General features: G+C 54.6%; 2 protein-coding genes across 3 annotated transcripts in view; both read left to right on the top strand.

Annotated features, from left to right (window-relative positions):
* The window catches only part of LOC116938029 (sodium-dependent proline transporter-like), a 35,314-nt gene extending 33,814 nt beyond the window's left edge, over positions 1 to 1,500 (top strand). The window contains 1 exon segment of the mRNA XM_076056556.1: positions 1,438 to 1,500. Coding sequence (XP_075912671.1) covers positions 1,438 to 1,500 — 63 coding nt within the window.
* RRM1 (ribonucleotide reductase catalytic subunit M1) overlaps positions 1 to 13,337 on the top strand; it is a 350,107-nt gene that overhangs the window by 98,600 nt on the left and 238,170 nt on the right. The window lies entirely within an intron of this gene.

Genomic DNA, 13,337 nt, shown 5'->3' with positions numbered 1-13,337 from the left:
GTGAAGACATGAGGGAGAGAGATGGGGGAGAGACATGGGGGGGAGAGAGATGGGGGGAGAGAGATGGGGGAGAGCGATGGGGGAGAGAGATGGGGGAGAGAGATGGGGAGAGAGATGGGGGAGAGAGATGGGGGAGAGACATGGGGGAGAGAGATGGGGAGAGAGATGGGGGAGAGAGATGGGGAGAGAGATGGGAGAGAGCGATGGGGGAGAGAGATGGGGGAGAGAGATGGGGAGAGAGACGGGGGAGAGAGATGGGGGAGAGACATGGGGGAGAGAGATGGGGAGAGTGATGGGGAGAGACATGGGAGAGAGAGATGGGGGAGAGAGACGGGGGAGAGAGATGGGGAGAGAGATGGGAGAGAGAGATGGGGGAGAGAGACGGGGGAGAGAGATGGGGAGAGAGATGGGGGAGAGACATGGGGGAGAGAGATGGGGGAGAGACATGGGGGAGAGAGATGGGGGAGAGAGATGGGGGAGAGAGATGGGGAGAGAGATGGGGAGAGAGATGGGGGAGAGAAATGGGGAGAGAGATGGGGGAGAGACATGGGGGAGAGAGATGGGGAGAGAGATGGTGGAGAGAGATGGGGGAGAGAGATGGGGAGAGAGATGGGGGAGAGAGATGGGGGAGAGCGATGGAGGAGAGAGATGGGGGAGAGAGATGGGGGAGAGAGATGGGGGAGAGAGATGGGGGAGAGCGATGGAGGAGAGAGATGGGGGAGAGAGATGGGGGAGAGAGATGGGGGAGAGATGGGGAGAGAGATGGGGGAGAGAGATGGGGGAGAGAATGGGGGAGAGAGATGGGGGAGAGCGATGGAGGAGAGAGATGGGGGAGAGAGATGGGGAGAGAGATGGGGGAGAGAGATGGGGGAGAGAGATGGGGAGAGCGATGGAGGAGAGAGATGGGGGAGAGAGATGGGGGAGAGAGATGGGGAGAGAGGGGAGAGAGATGGGGGAGAGAGATGGGGGAGAGAGATGGGGGAGAGCGATGGAGGAGAGAGATGGGGGAGAGAGATGGGGGAGAGAGATGGGGGAGAGAGATGGGGAGAGAGATGGGGGAGAGCGATGGGGGAGAGAGATGGTGGAGAGAGATGGGGGAGAGAGATGGTGAGAGAGATTGGGGAGAGAGATGGGGGAGAGAGATGGGGGAGAGATGGGGAGAGAGATGGGGGAGAGCGATGGAGGTGAATGTCGCCTGTGGTCTCCTCCTCGGCACCCACACACGTTGTAGCAGGCAGTGAAGATGGAACAGATGGAGATTAGTCCACACACGGTGTAGAAGGGAGTGAGATGGAACAGATGGGGGATTATTCCATCCACGGGTAGAGGAAGGGAGTGAGATGGAACAGATGGGGATTAGCCCACACACGGGTCTAGAAGAGAGAAGGGATATCTACAGCCCATCTCCGTGTTATCCACGTACCCCCTGGGTCACAGGCAGCCCCGGCAATGCCACTGCCTCCAAGTCACCAAAGACATCTTTACAAGCGCCTGGGCTAGGCAAGAGATGGAGCTGATGGGTGGGTGAGTGAGTGAGTGAGTGGGTGAGTGAGTGGGTTAGTGAGTGAGTGAGTGGGTGAGTGAGTGGGTGAGTGAGTGGGTGAGTGAGTGAGTGGGTAGGTGAGTGAGTGGGTGAGTGAGTGAGTGAGTGGGTTAGTGAGTGGGTGAGTGAGTGGGTGAGTGAGTGAGTGAGTGGGTGGATGAGTGAGTAAGTGGGTGAGTGAGTGGGTTAGTGGGTGAGTGAGTGAGTGGGTGGGTGAGTGAGTGAGTGAGTGGGTGAGTGAGTGAGTGGGTGAGTGAGTGGGTTAGTGAGTGAGTGGGTGAGTGAGTGGGTGAGTGAGTGGGTGAGTGAGTGGGTGGATGAGTGAGTGGGTGAGTGAGTGGGTTAGTGAGTGAGTGAGTGGGTGAGTGAGTGGGTGGGTGAGTGAGTGGGGGAGTGAGTGGGTTAGTGAGTGAGTGGGTGTGTGAGTGAGTCAGTGGGTGAGTGATTGAGTGGGTGAGTGAGTGGGTTAGTGAGTAGGAGAGTGAGTGAGTCAGTGGGTGAGTGAGTGAGTGAGTAGGTGAGTGAGTGAGTGACTGGGTGAGTGACACGGGCTACCGCCACCTACCCCGAACCCCCATCCCCTCGACCCCCATGCTCGCAATCACTGAGCGTTGTACACAGACAAAGGTCACCCTCGTAGCAACCCCCATCTCTCTCGCTCCCTGTCTCTCCCTCTTTCTCTCACGCCCCCCCCCCCCATGTCTCTTTCCCCGCCCCCCGTCCTCTCTCTCACTCTCTCTTATGCTTACCCCTCTCTCCGTGTCTCTCTCTCTCTCTCCACTCTTTCACTCTCCCTGTCTCTCCCCCTCGCTCCCTCTCCCCCTCTCTCCCTGTCTCTCTCCCCCTCCCTCGCTCCCTATCTCTCTCTCTCTCACTCTCCCTGTCTCTCTCCCGGGCTGTATAGCGAGCAGTTGCGGGGCTGCGCCTGTAGGCGGAGCTTAGTCTGTGGGCAACAGCACTTGCCCCTACAGCCTGGTAGAGGCTACCCGGGGGTCCCTTTATCTGTATGTGTGACAGCACTTGCCTCTACAGCCTGGTAGAGGCTACTCGGGGGTCCCTTTATCTGAGTGTGACAGCACTTGCCCCTACAGCCTGGTAGAGGCTTTCTGGGGGTCCCTTTATCTGTGTGACAGCACTTGCCCCTGCACTTGCCGCTACAGCCTGGTAGAGGCTTCCTGGGGGTCCCTTTATCTGTTTGTGACAGCACTTGCCCCTACAGCCTGGTAGAGGCTACCCGGGGTCCCTTTATCTGTATGTGTGACAGCACTTGCCTCTACAGCCTGGTAGAGGCTACCCGGGGGTCCCTTTATCTGTGTGTGACAGCACTTGCCTCTACAGCCTGGTAGAGGCTACCCGGGGGTCCCTTTATCTGTGTGTCATCACTTACACCTTCAGCCTGGTCGAGGCTACCCAGGGGGACCTTTATCTGTTTGTGACAGCACTTGCCCCTTCAGCCTGGTAAAGGCTACCCAGTGGGGACCTTTATCTGTGTGTGACATCACTTGCCGCTACAGCCTGGTAGAGGCTACCCGGGGGTACCTTTATCTGTGTGTAACATCACTTGCCGCTACAGCCTGGTAGAGGCTACCCGGGGGGACCTTTATGTGTGACATCACTTGCCCCTACAGCCTGGTAGAGGCTACCCGAAAGAACAGCACTTGCCTCTACAGCCTGGTAGAGGCTACTCAGGGGGACCTTATCTGTGTGTGACAGCACTTGCCCCTACAGCCTGGTAGAGGCTACCCGGGGGTACCTTTATCTGTGTGTGGCAGCACTTGCTCCTACAGCCTGGTAGAGGCTACCCAGTGGGGACCTTTATCTGTTTGACAGCACTTGCTTCCATAGACTGGTAGAGGCTACCCGGGGGTACCTTTATCTGTGTGTGACAGCACTTGCTCCTACAGACTGGTAGAGGCTACCCGGGGGTACCATTATCTGTGTGTGACAGCACTTGCCGCTACAGTCTGGTAGAGGCTCCCCGTGGGGACCTTTATCTGTGTGTGACAGCACTTGCCCTGCACTTGCCCCTACAGCCTGGTAGAGGCTACCCGGGGGGACCTTTATCTATGTGTGACATCACTTGCTCCTACAGCTTGGTAGAGGCTACCCGGGGGTACCTTTATCTGTGTGTGGGAGCACTTGCCCCCACAGCCTGGTACAGGCTACCCAGGGGGACCTTTATCTGTGTGACATCACTTGCTCCTACAGCCTGGTAGAGGCTACCCGGGGGGACCTTTATCTATGTGTGACATCACTTGCTCCTACAGCCTGGTAGAGGCTACCCGGGGGTACCTTTATCTGTGTGTGAGAGCACTTGCCCCTATAGCCTGATACAGGCTACCCAGGGGGACCTTTATCTGTGTGACAGCACTTGCTCCTACAACCTGCTAGAGGCTACCCGGAGGTAGCTTTATCTGTGTGTAACATCACTTGCCGCTACAGCCTGGTAGAGGCTACCTAGCGGGACCTTTATCTGTGTGGCATCACTTGCTCCTATAGCCTGGTAGAGGCTACCGGGGGGTACCTTTATCTGTGTGTAACATCACTTACCGCTACAGCCTGGTAGAGGCTACCCAGTGGGGACCTTTATCTGTGTGTGACAGCACTTGCTCCTACAGACTGGTAGAGGCTACCCGGGGGTACCATTATCTGTGTGTGACAGCACTTGCCGCTACAGTCTGGTAGAGGCTCCCCGTGGGGACCTTTATCTGTGTGTGACAGCACTTGCCCCTACAGCCTGGTAGAGGCTACCCGGGGGGACCGTTATCTATTTGTGACATCACTTGCTCCTACAGCCTGGTAGAGGCTACGCGGGGGTACCTTTATCTGTGTGTGAGAGCACTTGCCCCTACAGCCTGGTACAGGCTACCCAGGGGGACCTTTATCTGTGTGACATCACTTGCCCCCACAGCCTGGTAGAAGCTACCCGGGGGTACCTTTATCTGTGTGAAAACACTTGCTCCTACAGCCTGGTAGAGGCTACCCGAGGGTACCTTTATCTGTGTGTGACATCACTTGCTCCTACAGCCTGGTAGAGGCTACCCGGGGGTACCTTTATCTGTGTGTAACATCACTTGCCGCTACAGCCTGGTAGAGGCTACCCAGCGGGACCTTTATCTGCGTGGCATCACTTGCTCCTACAACCTGGTAGAGGCTACCCAGGGGGTACCTTTATTTGTGTGTAACATCACTTGCCGCTACAGCCTGGTAGAGGCTACCCAGGGGGAACTTTATCTGTGTGGCATCACTTGCTCCTACAACCTGGTAGAGGCTACCTGGGGGTACCTTTATCTGTGTGTAACATCACTTGCCGCTACAGCCTGGTAGAGGCTACCCGGGGGGACCTTATCTGTGTGACATCACTTGCTCCTACATCCTGGTAGAGGCTACCCGGGGGTACCTTTATCTGTGTGTATCAGCAGTTGCCCCTACAGCCTGGTAGAGGCTACCCGGGGGGACCTTATCTGTGTGACATCACTTGCTCCTACATCCTGGTAGAGGCTACCCGGGGGTACCTTTATCTGTGTGCGACAGCACTTGCCCCTACAGCCTGGTAGAGGCTACCCAGGGGGACCTTTATCTGTGTGTGACAGCAGTTGCCCCTACAGCCTGGTAGAGGCTACCCGGGGGGACCTTATCTGTGTGACATCACTTGCTCCTACAGCCTGGTAGAGGCTACCCGGGAGAACCTTTATCTGTGTGACATCACTTGCTCCTACAGCCTGGTAGAGGCTACCCGGGGGTACCTTCATCTGTGTAACATCACTTGCCGCTACAGCCTGGTAGAGGCTACCCGCGGGGCACGTGATAAAAATCATCTCCACTGCTGGATTGTTGCAGCGGCATCTGTCGCAGGCGCTGTTCTGCGGCTGCCCCCCCCCACCCCCTCCTGCCTGTGCCTCTCCTCCATCTCCAGCCCGGGGCGTTATTAAGTCCGGCGCATTGGTCCATGACCACTACGACGTGATTTACAGCGCACGCTAATCACATTGCTGGGGCTGTGTGTCTGTGCCTGTGTGTGTCTGTGTGTGTGTCTGTGTGTGTGTCTGTGTGTGTGTCTGTGTGTGTGTGTCTGTGTGTGTGTGTCTGTGTGTGTGTCTGTGTGTGTGTCTGTGTGTGTGTCTGTGTCTGTGTGTGTGTCTGTGTGTGTGTGTGTGTGTGTCTTTGTGTGTGTGTCTGTGTGTGTCTGTGTGTGTCTTTGTGTGTGTGTCTTTGTGTGTGTGTCTTTGTGTGTGTGTCTTTGTGTGTGTGTCTTTGTGTGTGTGTCTTTGTGTGTGTGTCTTTGTGTGTGTGTCTTTGTGTGTGTGTCTGTGTGTGTGTCTTTGTGTGTGTGTCTTTGTGTGTGTGTCTGTGTGTGTGTCTGTGTGTGTCTTTGTGTGTGTCTGTGTGTGTCTTTGTGTGTGTGTCTGTGTGTGTGTCTTTGTGTGTGTGTGTGTCTTTGTGTGTGTCTTTGTGTGTGTGTCTTTATGTGTGTGTCTCTTTGTGTGTGTGTCTCTTTGTGTGTGTGTCTCTTTGTGCGTGTGTCTTTGTGTGTGTGTGTGTGTCTGTGTGTGTGTGTCTGTGTGTGTGTGTGCCTGTGTGTGCCTGTGTGTGTGCCTGTGTGTGCCTGTGTGTGTGTGCCTGTGTGTGCCTGTGTGTGTGTGCCTGTGTGTGTGTGTCTGTGTGTGCCTGTGTGTGTGTGTCTGTGTGTGTCTGTGTGTACCTGTGTGTCTGTGTGTGTCTGTCTGTGTGTGTCTGTCTGTGTGTGCCTGTGTGTCTGTGTGTGTGTCTGTCTGTGTGTGTCTGTCTGTGTGTGTCTGTCTGTGTGAGTCTGTCTGTGTGTGTCTGTCTATCTTTGTTTGTGCCTGTGTGTGTGTTTCTCTGTGTGTTTGTCTGTGTGTGTGTCCGTGTCTTTGTGTCTGTGTCTCTGTGTGTGTCTCTGTGTGTCTCCGTGTCTGTGTGTCTCTTTTTCTGTCTTTGTGTGTGTGAGTGTCTTTGTGCGTATTTGTGTGTCTCTGTGTGTGTGTCTCTGTGTGTGTGTCTCTGTGTGTGTGTCTGTGTGTATGATCTTGGGAGATGATCTCCCAAGCGAAATGCTGGGGGAGGGTGGCGTTTGTGCACAGACTTCCCTATATGACATCATAACAACAGTCTGGACCACTGGACGGGTGCCGCAGGATTGGAATAATGCCCTGATGGTCCCCCTCTTTAAGAAGGGGGACCGCACAGACTGTAACAACTACAGGGGCATCTCACTCCTCAGTGTGCCGGGAAAGGTCCTGGCAAGGATTATTCAACATCGCCTTGCCAGGCACGCTGAGGAGAGGCTAGCGGAGCCCCAATGTGGTTTCAGGAAAGGGCGGTCCTGCACAGATGCCATATTTTCTGTTCGTCTGCTACAGCAGAGGTGTAGGGAATTCCAGCAAGACCTACATCTCCGCTTTATTGACCTGGTCAAGGCCTATGACACAATCAGTAGGCCTGGGCTATGGGTTGTTCTTCGTGCTTTCGGAGTCCCTGACCCGCTGCTCATGATCATTAAGGACCTTCATGTTGTTGAGCGGGCCCAGTTAAAATTAAGTGGCCGAGAGTCATAGACATTCCCTGTACACCTTGGGGTGCGACAGGGATGTCCTCTGGCTCCCACATTATTTAACATCTATTTCGACCACGTAGTTCGTGAAGCCTTCAGTAGCTGTACCGGAGGAATCTCCATATGGTCCAGATAGAATGGGAGGAAGATCGATGCCCAGGTGCGTTCAAGGGCTGGCTCCCTATTGGCCAACCAATGTATGTATGCCGGTGATCTGTTAATTGCTGCTCACTCAGAGGAGGAGTTGGAGACGCTGCTGCTGAACCTGGAGCTTGCCACTAATAGGTGGGGCCTTACCATCAGCCCCACCAAAACTAAGCACCTGTCTGGGTATTTTGTACCATCGGACACTCTAACCCCACAACTCCCAATCGGTGATGGGGAAGTTGTGGAGATAGTGGAGAGATTCCTATACCTGGGCAGTGTGATCATGCTCAGCTCCGGTTTAACAGCAGAGGTCTCACTCCAATTCAATCGAGTGGCATTATATTTTCATCGGTTGCGTAACGCTGTGTGGAAGCTACCTGGTCTGTCGCTCCGCACTAAGCTTCAGGTCTTCTGGGTCACGGTCATTCCCTCCCTTCTCTACGCTTGCGAAACGTGGACCCCCCTAATGGAACATCTTTGCCGGTTAGAAACATTTAGGCTGGTCTGCCTACGATCCATCCTTGGTTCAACCAGGCTGGATTGTGTGAGGAGCTCACAAATCCTTGAAAGATCTGGACAAAGTCCCATCGGTGAGCTCCTCCGGCAGGCAAGGCTGCATTGGCTGGGTCATGTAGCCCACATGCCCAGCCACCGCATGCCTAAACAGCTTTTGTTTGGCCGGATCGAGGGGGCTAAATGGTCGCGGCATGGGCTAGAGATGAGATGGAGTGATGTGGTACAGGAGGATATGGAGCTGAGTGGACTTGCCGATGACTGGAACCAGCGGTGTCAAGATCGGCCTCTGTGGAGGAGGCTCGTGAAGGACGCTACCAACAACAACGGAGGGCGGAGGAGTGATGCTCACAACAACGAGCGGAGCGCCGGGTTGCTAAAGCACAGCAGGTTGGCAAAGTAGGGGGCACAGGTGGTGCACCAGCCAGTCATCTCAGTCGACGCGTGGCACCTGGGTCTGCTCCGTGACCTCCTGCCAGCGGGCGTTCGACACTTCACGTGGTCTCAAATTGCACCTTGCCTAGCACAAGCGTAGTGGTGACATCACCGGCACTGAGTGGCGAATGGCAGTTGTTGTTGTTGTGTGTATCTATCCGTACGCTACGAACCTGGCGACCCGAGTTCGATTCCCGCTCACAGCCAACACCAGCGACGATTATCTGAACTGGTCCTGGGCATCCCCTAGGTCGACTCAGCCTCAAATAAGTAGCTGGTGTACCGGTGTAGTGTAGTAGTGAACATTGCCACTTGGGGAGAGACAAAGGCGGCCGGGCGTGGTGCTGGCCACCCACACCCTCTGTGTGTGCCACAGTGCCGGTAGCCTTCATAGACGCTGCTGCTGCTACTCGCTACTAAAAGCACTTGCCCCTACAGCCTGCTAGAGGCTACACGGGGGACCTTTGTCTGTGTCTACCTTCATAGACGTTGCTGCTACTACTCGCTACTAACAGCACTTGCCCCTACAGCCTGCTAGAGGCTACACGGGGGACTTTTGTCTGTGTCTACGTTCATAGACGCTGCTGCTACTAACAGCACTTGCTCCTACAGCCTGCTAGAGGCTACACGGGGGACCTTTGTCTGTGTCTACGTTCATAGACGCTGCTGCTACTAACAGCACTTGCCCCTACAGCCTGCTAGAGGGCTACACGGGGGGCCTTTGTCTGTCTACCTTCATAGACGCTGCTGCTACTAACAGCACTTGCCCCTACTGCCTGCTAGAGGGCTACACGGGGGACCTTTGTCTGTGTCTACCTTCATAGACGCTGCTGCTACTAACAGCACTTGCCCCTACTGCCTGCTAGAGGGCTACACGGGGGACCTTTGTCTGTGTCTACCTTCATAGACGCTGCTGCTACTAACAGCACTTGCCCCTACAGCCTGCTAGAGGCTACACGGGGGGCCTTTGTCTGTGTCTACCTTCATAGACACTGCTGCTGCTACTCGCTACTAACAGCACTTGCCCCTACTGCTTGCTAGAGGGCTACACGGGGGGCCTTTGTCTTCGTTTGGAGTTCTAACCGCAGGCCTGTAACGATCTTAAAAACGAAGCAGTGTTCACTGTTAGACTGTGATGCAAGGCCCCACTGAGCCCCTGTGTAGCAGCTCCCTTTTTCTTGTTCAAGAAGCGAGCCGTACCATCACAAATAACAGCAGCTCAAACGAGTGGTCTGATATCACCATGAACGTCATCGCCATCATCATCACCACCATCATCGTCGCCATCATAGTCACGTGGGCATTCATAGCGGCAGTCAAATCCTCTAAACGCGTGTTTATACAGACCCACAGAGACCCACAGAGACCCATAGAGACCCACAGAGACCCAAAGAGAACCATATAGATCTAGAGAACCATATAGACCGACAGAGACCCGTAAAAACCCACAGAGACTCAGAGACTCACAGAGACCCATATTGAGACCCACAGAGACCCACAGAGACCCATATTGAGACCCACAGAGACCCACAGAGACTCATTTAGACCCATAGAGACCCACAGAGACCCATATTGAGACCCACAGAGACCCATATTGAGACCCACAGAGACTCATTTAGACCCACAGAGACCCACAGAGACCCACAGAGACTCATTTAGACCCACAGAGACCCAGAGAGACCCACAGAGACCCATATTGAGATCCACAGAGACCCACAGAGACTCATTTAGACCCATAGAGACCCACAGAGACCCATATTGAGACCCACAGAGACCCATATAGATCTAGAGAACCATATAGACCGACAGAGACCCGTAAAACCCCACAGAGACCCAGAGACCCACAGAGACCCATATTGAGACCCACAGAGACCCACAGAGACTCATTTAAACCCATAGAGACCCACAGAAACCCATATTGAGACCCACAGAGACCCACAGAGACTCATTTAGACCCATAGAGACCCACAGAGACCCATATTGAGACCCACAGAGACCCACAGAGACTCATTTAGACCCATAGAGACCCACAGAGACCCATATTGAGACCAACAGAGACCCACAGAGACTCATTTAGACCCATAGAGACCCACAGAGACCCATATTGAGACCCACAGAGACTCATTTAGACCCATAGAGACCCACAGAGATCCATAGAAACCCACAGAGACCCACAGAGACCCATATTGACACCCACAGAGACTCATTTAGACCCATAAAAACCCACAGAGACCCAGAAACCCACAGAGACCCATATTGAGACCCACACAGACTCATTTAGACCCATAGAGACCCACAGAGATCCATAGAAACCCATAACTATCGAGACCCATACTTAAACTAAACTAATGTATTAACCAGGTGAGGCCCCACTCTGTAGGGGCTCTTCATCAGAAGCGACCAGCCCATCACAAGTGACAGCAGCTTAAGCAAGTGGCTGATACCATCAGCATCATCATCGTCGTCATCGCGGGGAAATTAATTTGTAGCAGAAGCACAAATCACTCGGAACGCGTGGGGTGTGATGTCGATTCTAAACGTGGAGGGGAAATCCCGGAGGAGCCGGAGACAAATCCACGCGACCACGGGGAGGGAGAGAGGGAGAGAGACGCAGACTCCAAATATACAGCAGCAGCAGGCATCGTCAGGGTCGGGATCGACCCACGACCTCCTGTGTACCAGGCGAGGTAGTTAACATCTCCCTAGCTACCGTGATGATGATGATGAGAAAGACGCAGACTCCAAATATACAGCAGCAGCAGGCATCGTCAGGGTCGGGATCGAACCCACGACCTTCTGTGTACCAGGCGAGGTAGTCAACATCTCCTAGCCACCGTGATGATGATGATGAGAGAGAGACGCAGACTCCAAATACACAGCAGCGGCAGCAGGCGTCGTCAGGGTCGGGATCGAACCTAAGACCTTCTGTGTACCAGGCGAGGTAGTCAACATCTCCTAGCCATCGTGATGATGATGAGAGAGAGAGAGAGAGAGACGCAGACTCCAAATCTACAGCAGCAGCAGGCGTCATCAGAGTCGGGGTCGAACCCACGACCTCCTGTGTACCAGGCGAGGTAGTCAACATCTCCTAGCCATCGTGATGATGATGAGAGAGAGACGCAGACTCCAAATATACAGCAGCAGGCATCAGGCATCGTCAGGGTCGGGATTGAACCCACGCCCTCCTGCGTACCAGGCGAGGTAGTCAACATCTCATAGCCAGAGATAAAGAGACGCACAGGGGAGAGACAAAGGCGGCCGGGCGGGTGCAGTGGTGGAGGTAGAACACGTGGTGCATCTGACAGTCATCTCATTCACCTAGCCTGGCACCTGCAGGATCTGTCCCGTGACCTCCTCCTGCACCTAGCCTGGCACAGCAGTCAACCCACAGCACCTGCTGGGTCTGTCCCGTGACCTCCTCCTGCACCTAGCCTGGCACAGCAGTCAACCCATGGCACCTGCAGGTTCTGTCCACGTGACCTCCTGCCAGCGGAGAGCCTTCCACACTTATTCACGTGCACCTAGCCTGGCACAAGCGTCGTGGTGACGTCACCACCACTTAGTGGCGAATGGAGGTTGTTGTTGCTTGTGTGTGTGTGTGGGGGGGGGGAGCGGTGGTGCAACGGTTAGCGCGCCTTCGCTACGAACCCGGCGACCCGAGTTCGATTCCCGTTCACGGCTAACACCGCCACCATCAGTGATTGCGATTCTCTGAACCGGTCCAGGGCCTCCTCCCCTAGGTCGACTCAGCCTCAAATTAGTTTCCTGCTGCAGCGGTGCGGTGCAGGGCAGTCCTTAAACATCGCCAGCACTGGGGGAGAGACAAAGGCGGCCGGGCGTGGTGCCGGCTACCCACCCCCTCTGTGTGTGTGCCCACACTGCTGCTGCTACTCGCTACCAACAGCACTTGCCCCTACAGCCTACTAGAGGCTACACGGGGGACGTTTGTCTGTGTCTACCTTCATAGACGTTGCTGCTGCTACTCGCTACTGACAGCACTTGCCCCTACATCCTGCTAGAGGCTACACGGGGGACCTTTGTCTGTGTCTACCTTCATAGGCGCTGCTGCTACTAACAGCACTTGCCCCTACAGCCTGCTAGAGGCTACACGGGGGACCTTTGTGTCTACCTTCATAAACGCTGCTGCTGCTACTTGCTACCAACAGCACTTGCCCCTACAGCCTGCTAGAGGCTACACGGGGGACCTTTGTCTGTGTCTACCTTCATAGGCGCTGCTGCTACCAACAGCACTTGCCCCTACAGCCTGCTAGAGGCTACACGGGGGACCTTTGTCTGTGTCTACCTTCATAGACGCTGCTGCTGCTACTCGCTACCACCAACAGCACTTGCCCCTACAGCCTGCTAGAGGCTACACGGGGGACCTTTGTCTGTGTCTACCTTCATAGGCGCTGCTGCTACCAACAGCACTTGCCCCTACAGCCTGCTAGAGGCTACACGGGGGACCTTTGTCTGTGTGCGGGTGAGGGGAGTTGCCCACTCACCGATCTGCACGTTAAGCGGGAAGGCTCCGTGGCAATGATGCATCGTCATCATCATCAGCAGCATCGTCATCATCATCAGCAGCGGCAGCAGCATCATCAGCATCGGTGCTGACATCGTGCACACGGGAATGGAACATCGTCGTCATCATCATTAGCAGCAGCATCATCAGCAGCAGCATCATCATCAGCAGCAGTAGCAGTATCAGCAGTAGTAGCAGTATCAGCATCAGTGGTAGTAGCAGTATCATCAGTAGTAGTAGCATCAGCATCAGCAGTAGTAGCAGTATCAGCATCATCAGTAGTAGTATCAGCAGTAGTAGTAGCATCAGCATCAGCAGTAGTAGCAGTATCAGCATCATCAGTAGTAGTAGTATCAGCAGTAGTAGTAGCATCAACATCAGCAGTTGTAGCAGCATCAGCAGTAGTAGCAGCATCAGCAGTACTAGCAGTATCAACAGTAGCATCAGCAGTAGTAGCATCAGCAGTAGTAGCAGCATCAGTAGTAGTATCAGTATCAGCAGAAGTAGCAGCAGCAGTAGTAGCAGTATCAGCAGTAGTAGCAGTATCAGTATCAGCAGTAGTAGTAGCGTCAGCAGTAGTAGTAGCAGCATCAGCAGTAGTAGCA

This window comes from Petromyzon marinus, chromosome 76 (assembly GCF_048934315.1).
Source record: "Petromyzon marinus isolate PM22_M1 ecotype Great Lakes invasive population chromosome 76, UKy_Petmar_22M1.pri1.0, whole genome shotgun sequence".
In the NCBI taxonomy this organism is placed as follows: Eukaryota; Metazoa; Chordata; class Hyperoartia; order Petromyzontiformes; family Petromyzontidae; genus Petromyzon; species Petromyzon marinus.
Note: the sequence above shows the minus strand (reverse complement) of the source record. Positions and strands in the feature narration are given on the sequence as shown.